Source organism: Pseudophryne corroboree, chromosome 3 (assembly GCF_028390025.1).
Source record: "Pseudophryne corroboree isolate aPseCor3 chromosome 3, aPseCor3.hap2, whole genome shotgun sequence".
NCBI classification, from domain to species: Eukaryota; Metazoa; Chordata; class Amphibia; order Anura; family Myobatrachidae; genus Pseudophryne; species Pseudophryne corroboree.
This window is the reverse complement of record NC_086446.1, coordinates 781,164,966-781,186,595: the sequence shown is the minus strand read 5'-3', so window position 1 is coordinate 781,186,595 and position 21,630 is coordinate 781,164,966. Positions and strand designations below refer to the sequence as shown.

The window sequence follows — 21,630 nt, the reverse complement described above, 5'->3', positions numbered from 1 at the left end:
ATTCATTTTAATGAACATCATCTTCTCCACATTTTCTGGAAGTAACCTCGTACGCCGATTGCTGACAAGGTGAGCGGCGGCACTAAACACTCTTTCGGAGTACACACTTGTGGGAGGGCAACTTAGGTAGAATAAAGCCAGTTTGTGCAAGGGCCTCCAAATTGCCTCTTTTTCCTGCCAGTATAAGTACGGACTGTCTGACGTGCCTACTTGGATGCGGTCACTCATATAATCCTCCACCATTCTTTCAATGGGGAGAGAATCATATGCAGTGACAGTAGACGACATGTCCGTAATCGTTGTCAGGTCCTTCAGTCCGGACCAGATGTCAGCATCAGCAGTCGCTCCAGACTGCCCTGCATCACCGCCAGCGGGTGGGCTCGGAATTCTGAGCCTTTTCCTCGCACCCCCAGTTGCTGGAGAATGTGAAGGAGGAGATGTTGACAGGTCGCGTTCCGCTTGACTTGACAATATTGTCACCAGCAGTTCTTTGAACCCCAGGAGACTTGTGTCTGCCGGAAAGAGAGATCCAAGGTAGGTTTTAAATCTAGGATCGAGCACGGTGGCCAAAATGTAGTGCTCTGATTTCAACAGATTGACCACCCGTGAATCCTTGTTAAGCGAATTAAGGGCTCCATCCACAAGTCCCACATGCCTAGCGGAATCGCTCCGTGTTAGCTCCTCCTTCAATGTCTCCAGCTTCTTCTGCAAAAGCCTGATGAAGGGAATGACCTGACTCAGGCTGGCAGTGTCTGAACTGACTTCACGTGTGGCAAGTTCAAAGGGCAGCAGAACCTTGCACAACGTTGAAATCATTCTCCACTGCGCTTGAGACAGGTGCATTCCACCTCCTATATCGTGCTGAATTGTATAGGCTTGAATGGCCTTTTGCTGCTCCTCCAACCTCTGAAGCATATATAGGGTTGAATTCCACCTCGTTACCACTTCTTGCTTCAGATGATGGCAGGGCAGGTTCAGGCGTTTTTGGTGTTGCTCCAGTCTTCTGTACGTGGTGCCTGTACGCCGAAAGTGTCCCGCAATTCTTCTGGCCACCGACAGCATCTCTTGCACGCCCCTGTCGTTTTTAAAAAAATTCTGCACCACCAAATTCAAGGTATGTGCAAAACATGGGACGTGCTGGAATTTGCCCATATTTAATGCACACACAATATTGCTGGCGTTGTCCGATGCCACAAATCCACAGGAGAGTCCAATTGGGGTAAGCCATTCCGCGATGATCTTCCTCAGTTGCCGTAAGAGGTTTTCAGCTGTGTGCGTATTCTGGAAACCGGTGATACAAAGCGTAGCCTGCCTAGGAAAGAGTTGGCGTTTGCGAGATGCTGCTACTGGTGCCGCCGCTGCTGTTCTTGCGGCGGGAGTCCATACATCTACCCAGTGGGCTGTCACAGTCATATAGTCCTGACCCTGCCCTGCTCCACTTGTCCACATGTCCGTGGTTAAGTGGACATTGGGTACAACTGCATTTTCTAGGACACTGGTGAGTCTTTTTCTGACGTCCGTGTACATTCTCGGTATCGCCTGCCTAGAGAAGTGGAACCTAGATGGTATTTGGTAACGGGGGCACACTACCTCAAGAAATTGTCTAGTTCCCTGTGAACTAACGGCGGATACCGGACGCACGTCTAACACCAACATAGTTGTCAAGGCCTCAGTTATCCGCTTTGCAACAGGATGACTGCTGTGATATTTCATCTTCCTCGCAAAGGACTGTTGGACAGTCAATTGCTTGGTGGAAGTAGTAAAAGTGGGCTTACGACTTCCCCTCTGGGATGACCATCGACTCCCAGCAGCAACAACAGCAGCGCCAGCAGCAGTAGGCGTTACACGCAAGGATGCATCGGAGGAATCCCAGGCAGGAGAGGACTCGTCAGAATTGCCAGTGACATGGCCTGCAGGACTATTGGCATTCCTGGGGAAGGAGGAAATTGACACTGAGGGAGTTGGTGGGGTGGTTTGCGTGAGCTTGGTTACAAGAGGAAGGGATTTACTGGTCAGTGGACTGCTTCCGCTGTCGCCCAAAGTTTTTGAACTAGTCACTGACTTATGATGAATGCGCTGCAGGTGACGTATAAGGGAGGATGTTCCGAGGTGGTTAACGTCCTTACCCCTACTTATTACAGCTTGACAAAGGCAACACACGGCTTGACAAATGTTGTCCGCATTTCTGTTGAAATACTTCCACACCGAAGAGCTGATTTTTTTGGTATTTTCACCAGGCATGTCAACGGCCATATTCCTCCCACGGACAACAGGTGTCTCCCCGGGTGCCTGACTTAAACAAACCACCTCACCATCAGAATCCTCCTTGTCAATTTCCTCCCCAGCGCCAGCAACACCCATATCCTCCTCATCCTGGTGTACTTCAACACTGACATCTTCAATTTGACTATCAGGAACTGGACTGCGGGTGCTCCTTCCAGCACTTGCAGGGGGCGTGCAAATGGTGGAAGGCGCATGCTCTTCACGTCCAGTGTTGGGAAGGTCAGGCATCGCAACCGACACAATTGGACTCTCCTTGTGGATTTGGGATTTCGAAGAACGCACAGTTCTTTGCAGTGCTTTTGCCAGCTTGAGTCTTTTCATTTTTCTAGCGAGAGGCTGAGTGCTTCCATCCTCATGTGAAGCTGAACCACTAGCCATGAACATAGGCCAGGGCCTCAGCCGTTCCTTGCCACTCCGTGTGGTAAATGGCATATTGGCAAGTTTACGCTTCTCCTCCGACAATTTTATTTTAGATTTTTGAGTCCTTTTTTTACTGATATTTGGTGTTTTGGATTTTACATGCTCTGTACTATGACATTGGGCATCGGCCTTGGCAGACGACGTTGCTGGCATTTCATCGTCTCGGCCATGACTAGTGGCAGCAGCTTCAGCACGAGGTGGAAGTCGATCTTGATCTTTCCCTAATTTTGGAACCTCAACATTTTTGTTCTCCATATTTTAATAGGCATAACTAAAAGGCACCTCAGGTAAACAATGGAGATGGATGGATACTAGTATACTTATGGATGGACGAGCGACTGCCGACACAGAGGTAGCTACAGCCGTGGACTACCGTACTGTGTCTGCTGCTAATATAGACTGGATGATAATGAGATAAAATTAAAATATATATATATATATCACACTAGTACTGCAGCCGGACAGGTATATATTATGTAACGACGGACCTGCTGGACACTGTCTGTCAGCACTGCAGACTCCTAAAGTAAGCTACTAGTATCAAGAAGATAGAAAAAATAAATAAACCACGGGTAGGTGGTATACAATTATGGATGGACGAGCGACTGCCGACACAGAGGTAGCTACAGCCGTGGACTACCGTACTGTGTCTGCTGCTAATATAGACTGGATGATAATGAGATAAAATTAAAATATATATATATATCACATTAGTACTGCAGCCGGACAGGTATATATTATGTAATGACGGACCTGCTGGACACTGTCTGTCAGCACTGCAGACTCCTAAAGTAAGCTACTAGTATCAAGAAGATAGAAAAAAAAAAAAACCACGGGTAGGTGGTATACAATTATGGATGGACGAGCGACTGCCGACACAGAGGTAGCTACAGCCGTGGACTACCGTACTGTGTCTGCTGCTAATATAGACTGGATGATAATGAGATAAAATTAAAATATATATATATATCACACTAGTACTGCAGCCGGACAGGTATATATTATGTAATGACGGACCTGCTGGACACTGTCTGTCAGCACTGCAGACTCCTAAAGTAAGCTACTAGTATCAAGAAGATAGAAAAAAAAAAAAAACACGGGTAGGTGGTATACAATTATGGATGGACGAGCGACTGCCGACACAGAGGTAGCTACAGCCGTGGACTACCGTACTGTGTCTGCTGCTAATATAGACTGGATGATAATGAGATAAAATTAAAATATATATATATATCACACTAGTACTGCAGCCGGACAGGTATATATTATGTAATGACGGACCTGCTGGACACTGTCTGTCAGCACTGCAGACTCCTAAAGTAAGCTACTAGTATCAAGAAGATAGAAAAAAAAAAAACCACGGGTAGGTGGTATACAATTATGGATGGACGAGCGACTGCCGACACAGAGGTAGCTACAGCCGTGGACTACCGTACTGTGTCTACTGCTAATATAGACTGGATGATAATGAGATAAAATTTAAATATATATATATATCACACTAGTACTGCAGCCGGACAGGTATATATATTATGTAATGACGGACATGCTGGACACTGTCTGTCAGCACTGCAGACTCCTAAAGTAAGCTACTAGTATCAAGAAGATAGAAAAAAAAAATAAACCACGGGTAGGTGGTATACAATTATGGATGGACGAGCGACTGCCGACACAGAGGTAGCTACAGCCGTGGACTACCGTACTGTGTCTGCTGCTAATATAGACTGGATGATAATGAGATAAAATTAAAATATATATATATATATCACACTAGTACTGCAGCCGGACAGGTATATATTATGTAATGACGGACCTGCTGGACACTGTCTGTCAGCACTGCAGACTCCTAAAGTAAGCTACTAGTATCAAGAAGATAGAAAAAAAAAACCACGGGTAGGTGGTATACAATTATGGATGGACGAGCGACTGCCGACACAGAGGTAGCTACAGTCGTGGACTACCGTACTGTGTCTGCTGCTAATATAGACTGGATGATAATGAGATAAAATTAAAATATATATATATATCACACTAGTACTGCAGCCGGACAGGTATATATTAGTAATGACGGACCTGCTGGACACTGTCTGCAGAATGCGTTTATAAAAACACCACACGACGAGTGTTTAACTTTTTCAGGCAGACAATCACAATATACTGGTGGTCAGCAGACAATCACAATACTGGTGGTCAGTGGTCACTGGTCAGTCACACTGGCAGTGGCACTCTGGCAGCAAAAGTGTGCACTGTACTTAAAATATGTACTCCTGCTATAACTGCTCCCCAGTCTCCCCCACAATTAAGCTGTGTGAGCACTGAGCACTCAGCAGTCAGATATTGATATACAGTATATGATGCAGCACACTGGGCTGAGCACATATATGGTATGTGTGACTGTGTCACACTGTGTATCGTTTTTTTTCAGGCAGAGAACGGATTAATTAAACTGGTGGCACTGGTCACTGGTCACACTATCAGCAGCAAGTAGTACTCCTCCTATATGCTCCCCAAAATTTGTGTCTAACTCTAGTACTAGTCACTCTAAACGGAGAGGACGCCAGCCACGTCCTCTCCCTATCAATCTCAATGCACGTGTGAAAATGGCGGCGACGCGCGGCTCCTTATATAGAATCCGAGTCTCGCGATAGAATCCGAGCCTCGCGAGAATCCGACAGCGGGATGATGACGTTCGGGCGCGCTCGGGTTAACCGAGCAAGGCGGGAAGATCCGAGTCGCTCGGCCCCGTGTAAAAAAAACTGAAGTTCGGGCGGGTTCGGATTCCGAGGAACCAAACCCGCTCATCTCTAGTAGACGCACCATAGAATGTATAGTATGGAGCTGCAGATGCACCATAGAATGTATAGTATGGAACAGCAGACGCACCATGGAATGTATAGTATGGAGCTGCAGACGCACCATGGAATGTATAGTATGGAGCTGCAGACGCACCATGGAATGTATAGTATGGAACGGCAGACGCACCATGGAATGTATAGTATGGAGCTGCAGAAGCACCATAGAATGTATAGTATGGAGCTGCAGACGCACCATGGAATGTATAGTATGGAACGCAGACGCACCATGGAATGTATAGTATGGAACGCAGACGCACCATGGAATGTATAGTATGGAACGCAGACGCACCATGGAATGTATAGTATGGAACGGCAGACGCACCATGGAATGTATAGTATGGAACGGCAGACGCACCATAGAATGTATAGTCTGGAACGGCAGACGCACCATAGAATGTTTAGTATGGAACGGCAGACGCACCATGGAATGTATAGTATGGAACGGCAGATGCACCATGGAATGTATAGTATGGAGCTGCAGACGCACCATAGAATGTATAGTATGGAACAGCAGACGCACCATGGAATGTATAGTATGGAACAGCAGACGCACCATGGAATGTATAGTATGGAACGCAGATGCACCATGGAATGTATAGTATGGAACGCAGACGCACCATGGAATGTATAGTATGGAACAGCAGACGCACCATGGAATGTATAGTATGGAACGGCAGACGCACCATGGACTGTATAGTATGGAACGCAGACGCACCATGGAATGTATAGTATGGAACAGCAGACGCACCACAGAATGTATAGTATGGAACGGCAGATGCACCATGGAATGTATAGTATGGAACAGCAGACGCACCATGGAATGTATAGTATGGAACAGCAGACGCACCATGGAATGTATAGTATGGAACGCAGATGCACCATGGAATGTATAGTATGGAACGCAGACGCACCATGGAATGTATAGTATGGAACAGCAGACGCACCATGGAATGTATAGTATGGAACGGCAGACGCACCATGGACTGTATAGTATGGAACGGCAGACGCACCATAGAATGTATAGTATGGAACGGCAGCAGTGGCGTGCGGTGGGGTCAGTGGCTGGTGAGGCACTACAGCCATAATGTCCGACGGATCCTGCCGATGACCCCTACCGCCGACGAGCCAATGCCCGCTACTGCCTCTGAGCTGATACCAGCTGCCACCGCCAATGGCTTACAAACTTGCCCACCATCAACTGACCCAGCCCTCCGCTACTAAATTGCATCTCAGTCCGATGCCGCCAATGCCCGCTGCCTGCCTGCTCATCATACTTGTGATATATTGTAAATTTTTATCGAAAATAAAAATTTGTGTTTGGGACTGGGAAGGGAGTGGGAGGAGTACATGAGTGCAATTTTGTTGTCCAGGGCTTCCATGAACTTAATGGAGAAGGGTCTGAATGGGTTAAAAAATGTAAAAAAAAAAATGCGTGAGGTCCCCCCTCCTAAGTATAACCAGCCTCGGGCTCTTTGAGCCGGTCCTGGTTGTTTAAATACTGGGGAAAAATTGGACAGGGGTTCCCCGTATTTAGACAACCAGCACCGGGCTCTTAGTCCGGTCCTGGTTCCAAAAATACGGGGGACAAAAGATGTAGTGGTCCCCCGTATTTTTAAAACCAGCACCGGGCTCCACTAGCCAGGGACATAATGCCACAGCCGGGGGACACATTTATGTAGGTCCCTGCGGCCGTGGCATTACCCCCCCAACTAGTCACCCCTGGCCGGGGTTTCCTGGAGGAGTGGGGATCCCTTAAATCAAGGGGTCTCCCCCCTCCAGGCACCCAAGGGCCAGGGGTGAAGCCCGAGGCTGTCCCCAGCACCCCTGGGCGGTGGGTGCCGGGCTGATAGCCATAAGTGTGTAAAAAAAGAATATTTTGTTGTTGTTGTGGAACTACAAGGCCCAGCAAGCCTCCCCCGTTTGCTGGTACTTGGAGAACCTCAAGTACCAGCATGTGGGGAAATAACGGGCCCGCTGGTACCTGTAGTTCTACAACAAAAAAATACCCAAATAAAAACACAACACACACACCGTGAAAGTAAAAATTTATTAAAACACACTTACACACCCACACATACTTACCTACATCCAACGCTGAGATTCACGTCCACTTTCCAGTAGAATCCAATAGGGGTATCTGTAAAAATGAGAGAGATTAGTTACCTACATCCAACGCTGAGATTCACGTCCACTTGTCCAGTAGAATCCAATAGGGCCGGTACCTGTAAAAATGAACATTAAACTTACAAACTAAGTAATCCACAGGAGGGGGGAGAGAGAGAGAGAGAGAGAGAGAGAGAGATAAATGAATGAATATTATGCACTCGCTGATGCGGGAAGACGTTTGCACAGACAGGGAAGAGTGCTGCTGCTGGCTGGGAGGATGGAGCAAGGGCCCCCTGTAGTTGTGACCCCTCTAGCTGTGCCCCCAGTAGCAGTGCCTGAGTAGTTGTGCCCGCTGTCGCTGTGTCCCAAGTAGTTGTGACCCCTGTAGCTTTGCCCCCAGTAGCTATGCCCCTTGTGGCTGTGCCCCCAGTAGTTGTGACCCCTGTAATTGTGCCCCCAGTTGCTGTGCCCCCAGTAGCTGTGCCCCTTGTGGCTGTGCCCCCAGTAGTTGTGACCCCTGTAATTGTGCCCCCAGTCGCTGTGCCCCGAGTAGCAGTGCTCCCAGTCGCTGTGCCCCGTCGCTGTTCCCCCTGTAGCTGTGCCCCTTGTAGCAGTGCCCCTGTAGTTGTGCCCCCAGTCGCTGTGCCCCCTGTAGCTGTGCCCCTTGCGGCTGTGCCCCCAGTAGTTGTGACCCCTGTAATTGTGCCCCCAGTCGCTGTGCCCCGAGTAGCAGTGCCCCCAGTCGCTGTGCCCCGTCGCTGTGCCTCTTGTAGCAGTGCCCCTGTAGTTGTGCCCCGAGTAGCAGTGCCCCCAGTCGCTGTGCCCCCAGTCGCTGTGCCCCCTGTAGCTGTGCCCCCTGCAGTTGTACCCCCAGTCACTGTGCCCCTTGTAGTTGTGCCCCCAGTCGCTGTGCCCCTTGTAGTTGTGCCCCCAGTCACTGTGCCCCTTGTAGTTCTGCCCCCAATAGCTATGCCCCCAGTCACTGTGCCCCTTGTAGTTATCCCCCAGTCGCTGTGCCCCCTGTAGTTGTGCTCCAAGTCACTGTGCCCCTTGTGGCGGTGCCCCGCTGTGGCTATGCCCCAAAGCCCAAATACATTAAAAAAAAAAAACCCACACACACACACACATACTTACCGCTCCTGCAGCGCTGCCTCCGTCTCCGTCCGCCGGCTCCTCTCCCACTGTAGCGCCGCTCGGACACCAGGGGTCAATTCTGACCTCTAGTGTCAGTCAGCGGCGCTGGCTGCAGCGGGCGCCCACATAGCCCACGGCGCCTGCTGCAGCCAGGAAGGGGGATCGCTAGTGATTGGACAGCGGATCCAGCACTGGATCCGCTGGTCCAATCACGTCTGGGGGACTGACAGGAGGCGTGCATTCATCGGGGCTGAATACACGCCCCTGTCATTGCGGCACCAGTAAAGGTGCCGCTTCCACATGCATTTTCAATGGGCTTTCACAGCCCATTGCTGCGCCCCGCCCCCTGCCCGCCCCCCGCTGCCCGGACTGTAATGGTAGCAGCGGGAGGCACCTCTCCCGCTGCCTCAACCCAAGGCTGCAGCACAGGGGACAATGGTTAAAATAATAGAAGATATTTATACCAGACGCTGTGTCATAAATATCTTCTTTTTATTATTTTAATCATTATGACAGGGGAGGCACTGCCTCCCCTGACTGCACGTCCCTGAACGGCAGACGCACCATAGACTGTATAGTATGGAACGGCAGACGCACCATAGAATGTATAGTATGGAACAGCAGACACACCATGGAATGTATAGTATGGAACAGCAGACGCACCATAGAATGTATAGTATGGAACAGCAGACACACCATGGAATGTATAGTATGGAACAGCAGACGCACCATGGAATGTATAGTATGGAGCTGCAGATGCACCATGGAATGTATAGTATGGAGCTGCAGACGCACCATAGAATGTATAGTATGGAACAGCAGAAGCACCATAGAATGTATAGTATGGAGCTGCAGATGCACCATGGAATGTATAGTATGGAGCTGCAGATGCACCATGGAATGTATAGTATGGAGCTGCAGACGCACCATAGAATGTATAGTATGGAACAGCAGACGCACCATGGAATGTATAGTATGGAGCTGCAGACGCACCATGGAATGTATAGTATGGAACGCAGACGCACCATGGAATGTATAGTATGGAACGGCAGACGCACCATAGACTGTATAGTATGGAACGGCAGACGCACCATAGAATGTATAGTATGGAACGCAGACGCACCACAGAATGTATAGTATGGAACGGCAGATGCACCATGGAATGTATAGTATGGAACGCAGACGCACCATGGAATGTATAGTATGGAACGCAGACGCACCATGGAATGTATAGTATGGAACGGCAGACGCACCATGGAATGTATAGTATGGAACGCAGACGCACCATGGAATGTATAGTATGGAATGGCAGACGCACCATAGAATGTATAGTATGGAACGCAGACGCACCATGAAATGTATAGTATGGAACGGCAGACGCACCATAGAATGTATAGTATGGAACGCAGACGCACCATGGAATGTATAATATGGAACGGCAGCAGTGGCGTGCGGTGGGGTCAGTGGCTGGTGAGGCACTACAGCCATAATGTCCGACGGATCCTGCCGATGACCCCTACTGCCGCCGAGCCAATGCCTGCTACTGCCTCTGAGCTGATACCAGCTGCCACCGCCAATGGCTTACAAACTTGCCCACCATCAACTGACCCAGCCCTCCGCTACTAATTTGCATCTCAGTCCGATGCCGCCAATGCCCGCTGCCTGCCTGCTCATCATACTTGTGATATATTGTAAATTTTTATCGAAAATAAAAATAAAAATTAGTGTTTGGGACTGGGTAGGGAGTGGGAGGAGGACATGAGTGCAATTTTGTTGTCCAGGGCTTCCATGAACTTAATGGAGAAGGGTCTGAATGGGTTAAAAAATGTAAAAAAAAAAATACGTGAGGTCCCCCCTCCTAAGTATAACCAGCCTCGGGCTCTTTGAGCCGGTCCTGGTTGTTTAAATACTGGGAAAAAATTGGACAGGGGTTCCCCGTATTTAGACAACCAGCACCGGGCTCTTAGTCCGGTCCTGGTTCCAAAAATACGGGGGACAAAAGATGTAGGGGTCCCCCGTATTTTTAAAACCAGCACCGGGCTCCACTAGCCAGGGACATAATGCCACAGCCGGGGGACACATTTATGTAGGTCCCTGCGGCCGTGGCATTACCCCCCCCCCCCAACTAGTCACCCCTGGCCGGGGTTCCCTGGAGGAGTGGGGATCCCTTAAATCAAGGGGTCCCCCCCCTCCAGGCACCCAAGGGCCAGGGGTGAAGCCCGAGGCTGTCCCCAGCACTCCTGGGCGGTGGGTGCCTGGCTGATAGCCATAAGTTTGTAAAAAAAGATTATTGTTTTTTTGTTGTGGAACTACAAGGCCCAGCAAGCCTCCCCCGCTTGCTGGTACTTGGAGAACCTCAAGTACCAGCATGTGGGGAAATAACGGGCCCGCTGGTACCTGTAGTTATACAACAACAAAAATACCCAAATAAAAACAACACACACACCGTGAAAGTAAAAATTTATTAAAACACACTTACACACTCACACATACTTACCTACATCCAACGCTGAGATTCACGTCCACTTGTCCAGTAGACTCCAATAGGGCCGGTACCTGTAAAAATGAACATTAAACTTACAAACTAAGTAATCCACAGGAGGGGGGAGAGAGAGAGAGAGAGAGAGAGATAAATGAATGAATATTATGCACTCGCTGATGCGGGAAGACGTTAGCACAGACAGGGGAGAGTGCTGCTGCTGGCTGGGAGGATGGAGCAAGGGCCCCCTGTAGTTGTGACCCCTCTAGCTGTGCCCCCAGTAGCAGTGCCTGAGTAGTTGTGCCCGCTGTCGCTGTGTCCCAAGTAGTTGTGACCCCTGTAGCTTTGCCCCCAGTAGCTAGCTATGCCCCTTGTGGCTGTGCCCCCAGTAGTTGTGACCCCTGTAATTGTGCCCCCAGTAGCTGTGCCCCCAGTAGTTGTGACCCCTGTAATTGTGCCCCCAGTCGCTGTGCCCCCTGTAGCTGTGCCCCCTGTAGTTGTGACCCATGTAATTGTGCCCCCAGTCTCTGTGCCCCCAGTCGCTGTTCCCCCTGTAGCTGTGCCCCTTGTAGCAGTGCCCCTGTAGTTGTGCCCTCAGTCGCTGTGCCCCCAGCCGCTGTGCCCCAAGTCGCTGTGCCCCCTGTAGTTGTGCCCCCAGTAGTTGTGACCCCTGTAATTGTGCCCCCAGTCGCTGTGCCCCGAGTAGCAGTGCCCCCAGTCGCTGTGCCCCGAGTAGTTGTGACCCCTGTAGCTTTGCCCCCTGTAGCTGTGCCTCTTGTGGCTGTGCCCCCAGTAGTTGTGACCCCTGTAATTGTGCCCCCAGTCGCTGTGCCCCAAGTAGCAGTGCCCCGAGTAGCAGTGCCCCCAGTCGCTGTGCCCCCTGTAGCTGTGCCCCCTGTAGCTGTGCCCCTTGTAGCAGTGCCCCTGTAGTTGTGCCCTGAGTAGCAGTGCCCCCAGTCGCTGTGCCCCCTGTAGCTGTGCCCCCTGCAGTTGTACCCCCAGTCACTGTGCCCCCAGTCGCTGTGCCCCTTGTAGTTGTGCGCCCAGTCACTGTGCCCCCTGTAGTTGTGCCCCCAGTCACTGTGCCCCTTGTAGCTCTGCCCCCAATAGATATGCCCCCAGTCACTGTGCCCCTTGTAGTTATCCCCCAGTCGCTGTGCCCCCTGTAGTTGTGCCCCAAGTCAGTGTGCCCCTTGTGGTGGTGCCCCCTGTGGCTGTGCCCCAAAACCCAAACACATAAAAAAAACACACACACACACACACACATACTTACGCTCCTGCAGCGCTGCCTCCGTCTCCATCCGCCAGCTCCTCTCCCACTGTAGCGCCGCTCAGACACCAGGGGTCAATTCTGACCTCTAGTGTCAGTCAGCGGCGCTGGCTGCAGCGGGCGCCCACATAGCCCACGGCGCCTGCTGCAACCAGGAAGGGGGATCGCTAGTGATTGGACAGCGGATCCAGCACTGGATCCGCTGGTCCAATCACATCTGGGAGACTGACAGGGGGCGTGCATTCATCGGGGCTGAATGCACGCCCCTGCCATTGCGGCACCAGTAAAGGTGCCGCTTCCACATGCATTTTCAATGGGCTTTCACAGCCCATTGCTGCGCCCCGCCCCCTGCCCGCCCCCCGCTGCCCGGACTGTAATGGTAGCAGCGGGAGGCACCTCTCCCGCTGCCTCAACCCAAGGCTGCAGCACAGGGGACAATGGTTAAAATAATAGAAGATATTTATACCAGACGCTGTGTCATAAATATCTTCTTTTTATTATTTTAATCATTATGACAGGGGAGGCACTGCCTCCCCTGACTGCACGTCCCTGAACGGCAGACGCACCATAGAATGTACAGTATGGAACAGCAGACGCACCATAGAATGTATAGTATGGATCTGCAGACGCACCATGGAATGTATAGTATGGAGCTGCAGACGCACCATGGAATGTATAGTATGGAACAGCAGACGCACCATGGAATGTATAGTATGGAGCTGCAGATGCACCATAGAATGTATAGTATGGAGCTGCAGACGCACCATAGAATGTATAGTATGGATCTGCAGACGCACCATGGAATGTATAGTATGGAGCTGCAGACGCACCATAGAATGTATAGTATGGAACGGCAGACGCACCATAGAATGTATAGTATGGAACAGCAGACGCACCATGGAATGTATAGTATGGAACGCAGACGCACCATGGAATGTATAGTATGGAACGCAGACGCACCATGGAATGTATAATATGGAACAGCAGACGCACCATGGAATGTATAGTATGGAACGCAGACGCACCATAGAATGTATAGTATGGAACGCATACGCACCATGGAATGTATAGTATGGAACGCAGACGCACCATGGAATGTATAATATGGAACAGCAGACACACCATAGAATGTATGGTATGGAACGGTAGATGCACCATGGAATGTATAGTATGGAACGGTAGACGCACCATAGAATGTATAGTACGGAACGGTAGACGCATCATAGAATGTATAGTACGGAACGGCAGACGCACCATGGAATGTATAGTATGGAACGGTAGACGCACCATAGAATGTATAGTACGGAACGGTAGACGCATCATAGAATGTATAGTACGGAACGGCAGACGCACCATGGAATGTATAGTATGGAACGGTAGACGCACCATAGAATGTATGGTATGGAACGGTAGACGCACCATAGAATGTATGGTATGGAACGGCAGACGCACCATGGAATGTATAGTATGGAACAGTAGATGCACCATGGAATGTATGTTCTGGGTTGTCTCCTATATGCTGCGTCTGTACTTTACTGCACTATGCAGTGGAATAATACATTTTGTAACCAACATCTATGTTTAATATTATGAATTTATTAATTATTTATTATTATTATTGTGCGTATGTTGAACTGAAACAGTCTCTTACATGCAGCTGGGCGCACTCTCTGTGACATCACAGCGCGTTACCGACATGCGGCTCATTATCACAGCGTACGTGTCCTGGAACCCCCCTCTGTGCCGTATATTGATCTCATCAAAGCGTCATCATGCATGTTGGGTAATGTGGTCAGGGATGACTACAGGTGGCAGCTATCAGCCTGTAGGTGGTGGCATCATCTTCCTCATCTTCCAACAGGCTTGGGGTCCAACATATACAACAAAAGAATGGGTGTGCCCCAAAACATGCAGGGGTGTTTTGTCTAATGTGGGTCATGGCTTCAGATGGCCAATGAAATAAATAAATATTAGGCCATATAGCTATGATGAAATATCTGGCAATGCAGCATATTAATTAACAATTATTCATAATTGACTATGATGTCACTGGCTTCTAGTGAATTGGTTGCCTGTACTCATAGGTGTCGCAATGGGAGGGGCAAGGGGGCAGCTCCCTACAGCCCTTCCCCACCTGCCTGCAGGGCCCTCCTTCCCCCTGCACCCAAATCCAGCCCATGCAGTCTGCGTATTGTTACTGTGGGCTGGTCCCTCCTCTGTCCTGAGTGGGCCGCATTCAGCAATTTAAGGAGGCCAAAATGAAATTATATATTGGGCCCCCCGACCTAAAAACGTTGTGGTGTCCCCGCCTTTATTCCCATTAATATGGGTTCCGCCCACAAGCTCCTCAGGGTGTACAAAATGTCTATTTAACTCTGGAAATCCCGGTAACATTCTTATAATTGCAGGGTCTCCTATACAAAGTTTCTCCAGCCGTATCAGAATGGAACATCGGCCATTAAGGAAAAAGGAGGGAAGGAACTGAGTTCCGAGGGCAAAATGGCTTCTCCAAGAGAGTCTGTGGATCGGGGTCTGAACACCGTAACTTCCAAACTACGGCAGAAGGTAGGTACCGCAGCAATGGTATTTACTGCACCAGCAGAAAATTTGGAATCAGCCCAATTAGGCTACACACTACTGGGTATATTCAATAAGCTTCGGTTTTGAGTTTTCCGGAGGATCTGCTGATTTATTAAAGCCCAAACTGACAAGAAACCCGCTGGCTGAACATTTGGTCAAATTTTATTTAATTACGTTTCTTGTAAAAGAAATTATGGTGGCGGACAACAAGAATGGACAATATAACCCAAAAACAGTCATGCATTCCAAACTCATTCACTGGTGTGCCGCACTCACGTGGGCGGTGACAAATGCCCTGACGGGACAGTCATCACTTATCATTGGCTGTGGAGGGCGCAACCCACTAAGGAATAACTGATAACTTATCTAGCCAGCTGCCAGCCGTTCTTACCGCCACCACGAGACGCAGGAACAACATCCAAATAGGGAGGTAGGGGATCACTATGAGCCTGCCATATTTACACCCTAACCTGGGATATATAAAGGGAAACCTCTTAACAAATTAATGGGCCATGCCCCACACTAACATTCTCATGCCTTATATAGCATAATTCATCAATCCTGGGAGACACAGGGGGTCATTCCCACCCGATTGCACACTACGTTTCGTCGCAGCCCTGCGATCGGGTCGGAACTGCACTGCGTAGGCGCGCCGTTGCTGGGCAGCAACGACGCTAGCGAAGAAAGCGGTCGCAGCGGCGACCGCAAGAAGATTGACAGGAGGAAGGCGTTCCGGGGCGTCAACTCACTATTTTCTAAGCGTGAAGTTCGGAACGCAGGCGTGTCAAGGAGTTTGGAGGGCGGATGTCTGACGTCAATTCCGGGACCTGCAACGCTGGATTGATAGCACAGGGTAAGTAAGTCTTACCCTGGTCTTGTTCTACACAAAACTTTTTTTGCATAGCAGGGCTGCACAAGCGATCACAGCCCTGCTATGCAGATATACACTTCCCCATAGGCAACATCTAGTTGATCGCACGGGCAGCAAAAAGTTGCTACTTGCGATCAACTCGTAATGACCCCCACAATCTTTGGGAAGCCCACCCTTCTCTATCCTACTTTTTTAGCTTGGAAAGTGGTTCCCTTGCTTGAGAAGTAGGTGATGACCTAATTCAGGTCATCATAGCCACTCCTCCCACTGCACGCTGAAGTATCACTTCACATTGATATGTCACCAAAGCACCCTTCACACTCTGTAATAAATCACAAGTCTGAGTATGCCATGCGAAAACGTATGCAAACGCCGGTCGCAACTCACTCACCATCAAATGTTTTTTCCAGTCTGTGCGTAGCCCAGGACTTACTCCTACAGTGTGAAAGAAACAGGCTGGTCGGGGACGGAGCCGACGTCACACACCCACCCTGAAAACACTTGGGAACGCCTGCATTTTCCTGACACTCCCAGAAAACGTACTACCCACAATAGTCTAAGGGGGAGATGTACTAAGCAGTGGTGCCATGGGCAACCTCTCCACTGGCTCATTTCTCCACTTTTATCACTGCTTAGTACATCTCCCCCTAAGAGAGGGAAAAGCACATGAGGGGAAAGGGCCCTGCTCGTGATAACTTACATTCTAAAGAAGAGGGGCAGACAGACAGGGGTGACAGAGATGAGGAAGACAGTGAGCGTGCAACAGAGGATTAGGATGAGAGATGGCTGGGTTTGATAAAGGAGTGGGTCTTGAGAGCACATTTGAAGTTTTGTAGAGAGGTAGAGAGTCTGATAGGGAGATGTAGAAAATTCCAGAGGTAGGGATATGAGATCTCTACATGACAGAAAATCCATTCAGTTGTTTTTCCACCTTCATATTCATTGCACTTACTGGCCTGTAAAGTGCATACTTCCAGCAGCTCTTATTAAATACATTGATTTATCTTCTGTGTTTTTCACCAGTGTATTTCTACCATCCATAATTTTAAACTGCCCCCTGCTGAAAAGATCTGATGCATTATGATATTAAACAATTCTGCCCTGCTCCTTATTCTGTCTGTCTGTCTAGTAATCTGTATGTATTATATGTTTGCTATATTATATATAATATAGACTATAATTATGCACGGATCCCTATTATACTGTGACGCTGGAGAGGTGCCGTGTATATGGAGTAACAGATGCCTTCTTCTTGTACTCTCCAGTTATCCAGTACAGAGCTGAGGAACCTGTATGAGGCCTGCCAGAAACTCGACACGAATGGATCCGGGTTCCTCCAACTTCCGGAGTTCAGAGCCGTGCTGAAACTATGCAACATCGTGCTGGAGGAAGATGACATTTATCATAAAATGCCGCACTACAATAAGGACCTGACTGGGAAGATCGACTACTCCCAACTGGTTTCACGCCACAGTAAGAAGAAGTGAGGAAACACGGAGCAGTAAAGCTATTGGTCGTATAAATGCACTCTTCCGGGATAAATAGCTGGCTGTAAAGCCTACGTGGATGAAATATTGATGGGACATAATGACAATTGTTTACGAATAATGGGGGTAATTCAGACCTGATCGCAGCAGCAAATTTGTTAGCAGTTGGGCAAAACCACGGGGGTCATTCCGACCCGTTCGCACGCAGCGCTACATTGCTGCAGTGCAAACAGGTTGGAAATGCGCATGCGCGGCGGACGCATTGCGCACGTGCATCGTTGACCAGCGACTTCAGTCGCCGGGCAGCGGCGTCGCCAGTGGAAAAAGTGATCGCAACGGTGATCGCAAGAAGACTAACAGGCGGGAGGTGTTTCGGGGCGTCAACTCACCGTTTCACGGGTGTGGTGAGGCGAACGCAGGTGTGTCCAGGCGTTTGGAGGGCGGATGTCTGACGTCAAATCCGGGACCTTCGTCGCTGGATCCGTCGCAGAGGGTAAGTAAGTCTGACCCTGGTCTTGTTTTGCAGAAAACTTTTTTAGCATAGCAGGACTGCACAAGCGATCGCACCCCTGCTGTGCTAAAATACACTCCCCCATAGGCGGTGTATAGTTGATCACACAAGCAGCAAAAAGTTGCTACGTGCGATCAACTTGGAATGACCCCCTCTGTGCACTGCAGGGGGGGAGGGGGGGGGGGGCAGATGTAATATGTGCAGATAGAGTTAGATTTGGGTGGGTTATTTTGTTACTGTGCAGGGTAAATAGTTACTGTCTGCTTTATTTTTATACTGCAATTTAGATTTCAGTTTGAACACACCCCACCCAAATCTAACTCTCTCTGCACATGTTATATCTGACCCCCCTGCAGTGCACATGGGCCTTCATTCTGACCTGATCGCACGCAGCAACTTTTTGCTGCCCGTGCGATCAGGTAGACGCCGCCTATGGGGGAGTGGATTTTTGCATAGCAAGGCTGCGATCGCTTGTGCAGCTGTGCTATGCAAAAACTTTTTGTGCAGAATAGGAGTCAGACTTACCTGTTGCGATCGCTTCAGGGTGTCAGGTCCCGGAACTGACGTCAGACATCCGCCCTGCAAACGCCTCGACACCCCTGCGTTAGACTCACCACTCCCCGAAAACGGTCAGTTGACGCCCAGATCCTCCTTCCTGCTGTCAATCTTCTTGTGGTCGCCGCTGCGACCACTTTCTTCATAGGAAGCGTCGCTGCCCGGCGACGGCCGTCACTGGGCAACGACACGCCTGCACATTGCGGCCGCAGCGCATGCGCAGTTCCGACCCGATCACACGGCTGCAAAAAAGTGCAGAATGCGATCGGGTCGGAATGACCCCCATGGTTTTGCCCAACTGCTAACAAATCACTGCTGCGATCAACTCTGAATTAGGCCCCCTGTATCTTATTGTTCACTGCATGATTAGTCTGAAATAAAATCTGTAATAAATGCAGTGTTTGCCCTATAATTGTGCCTGCGTTATGGTTTTCTTATTGTGAATCTAGAAGCTGGGAAAAACATGTTATCAACAGCTGTAATAAAACTTGTCGGCGTCACTTTGTTAGGGAATAAATGTTCCAGGACTCATTAAACATATACGTTCTCCAGTTACCCTGTGAGTAGCAGGCGGCCCCAATTCCTGCACGGTTATCAGGCTTTGGTATCGCACACTGTTCTAAGTGAATTCTATTTCTCCGTCTTTCTCATGTAGATTGCAGTATGTATAGCCGCCCTGCGCTGTAATATAAACTCCCGGCCTCCTCAATGTGGCTGCTTCCAAGATTAGCCGCTTGTTTTATACATTTGGCCTGAGTATGGGATATCACGTTTCTGGCTGCAGTATTGTTGTGGGGTTTGTATTCGGTGAGATCATCTGTGACGATAACATTTATTGCGCAGTCACAGCCTATTAGACCACCACCACCAGCCAGAGGCACTCATTTGTTCCAATTACACGTTGCAAAGAAGCAACAGGCCAAGGGGAAAAAATGGAGTTGTGTCTTAAACTGTTCAATTTTTGGGGGGGACGGACGAATTTTACACGTACAGTATCTTAAACTTTGTTGGTTAAGTTATCGGAAAATTTAAATAATTATTTTAAAATTCCCTGTAACTGGTAATATACGAATTGTCAACATGATCAGAAACAAAATGTCACTTGTGATCTAGAGGTGACTTACCTGGTACGTGGGTGCTGCGGCTCCTGCCTGTCTTCTGAGTCCAGGTGTTGCGTTCTGATATCTTCTGGTGGATCCTGCGGTGCCTCCGGCTGTAATTATGACTAATCCTAACCCTCTCCCCAGTGCCTAACCCTAACCTCCCCTACCGCAGCCTAACCCTAACCTCCCCTACCGTAGCCTAACCCTAACCTCCCCTACCGCAGCCTAACCCTAACCTCCCCTACCGCAGCCTAACCCTAACCTCCCCTACCGCAGCCTAACCCTAACCTCCCCTACCGCAGCCTAACCCTAACCTCACCTACTGCAGCCTAACCCTAACCTCCCCTCCCACAGCCTAACCCTCCCCTAGTGCCTAACACTGCCTTCCCATAGCTGAACCCTAATGCTCCGGTCCTGCAGTGAATTACACACACTCGGAGTGGCCAGGCAGCATTCATTACCTATCGCCAGCCTGCAGCCAGACAGTGAATGGAGGTCAGCAGGCTGACGGGTGGATGGCTGGAATCGTGTGGAGAGACGGTGCATGACCATAGTAGGGGTAAGTTATGATTATTTTAATTTATTTGTTCCTTCTAGGGCCAGTGAGCACTGACATATCCACATTACTCCAACTTGATTTTCTGGTTTGTTGTGGGGGTTACAAGTGAGTATTATGAAGGGGAACCTAAACTAGTATCTTGCCTAATGTCTGGGGTCCATTAATGTAGCATTCAACACTCTTTTGGCCCCACCTCCAGCCCTTGTCATTGAGCTGTTTTACACAGATGACACTCAAGACCCCAACGCAATCATAAAGTCCCTCTTTACCTCATATTTCACCACCAGGTGGTCATCATGAGGTCAATTGCGACTTTGATCATACAGATCAGTTATTTTTTCAGCCATGTTGCTGAGTCAGCCGGTTTAACCAAATCACCAGATTACCGGGTCTGTAAGCAATTTGGCGTCACAAGTATGGTCAGCTATCGGAGATCCACTGAGTCAAGCATCATGTCGGCCACCTGGGTACCACAAACCATCTGTCAGCATTATTTTACGCTACACTTGTTGGGCTCTGAACCTCACATTGGCTGACCCAATTTTTTGCAGAACAAAAATGACCAATTTGGCACACTGACAAATCACGTGTCTTCCTACCCAGTGTCTGTAGTCCACTGTGGAGCAGATGTATTAAGCCTGGAGAAAGGATAAAGAAGTGATAAAGCAGTGATACAAGTGCAAGGTGATAACGCACCAACCAATCAACTCCTAACAGTCATTTTTGAAATCCGTAATGATTGGCTGATGTGTTATCACCTTGCACTTATCACTTCTTCATCACTTCTCTATTTTCTCTCCAGGTTAATACATCTGCCCGCCGGGAGTCTTGCTTCGTATGGCATATAGATGCTAGGTGTATGAGGAGAGGACAAAATGTGATACTCATGTACAATTCATGAAGAGTGGCGCTAGGGAAAGAGATGGCTTTTCCCGTAGCCAGTAAGTAGATATTTACTGTCATTTTCTGAACTGTACTGGGAAAACTAGAGAACTTCGTGGGATGCTGTAGTCAACAGTACCTTTTGTTTTTTGCACCAGTTTTTATCAACGTCCTCTATTGTCTAAAAAAAAAAAAAGTTAAATTTTTATTTAATAGAATGACAATTAGACAAAGAGATTGAGCTAACGTTGTTTAAAGAGAGAACAGAGAAGACAATGCAGGGAAGATCTCCTCCGTAGACTGGGCACAACGGGGGAGCTCTTGGCAATGACAGACCTCTGAGGGCTCAGACACTGAACACTAGACCATTATTGGCAGCTGACATTTACCTGGTGAAGAACACTCCTGTTTACCCTCTAGACTATAAAAGGGGAAAGAGCAGAACAGGAACACTCATCTGGTTTAAGCATAATAACAAATAAGACATTTAGGTCATGCCCGTGGATAATGAGAAGTCATGAGCGCCTGGATTGCA

The 21,630-nt window shown here is 49.0% G+C and overlaps 1 protein-coding gene across 1 annotated transcript in view; it reads left to right on the top strand.

Annotated features, from left to right (window-relative positions):
* LOC135056883 (EF-hand calcium-binding domain-containing protein 6-like) overlaps positions 1–18,963 on the top strand; it is a 197,959-nt gene extending 178,996 nt beyond the window's left edge. The window contains exons 17-18 of the mRNA XM_063962626.1: positions 14,956–15,112; positions 17,264–18,963. Coding sequence (XP_063818696.1) covers positions 14,956–15,112; positions 17,264–17,485 — 379 coding nt within the window. The 3' untranslated portion in view covers positions 17,486–18,963. The remainder of the gene's footprint in view (positions 1–14,955; positions 15,113–17,263) is intronic.
* The last annotated feature ends 2,667 nt before the right edge of the window (positions 18,964–21,630 follow it).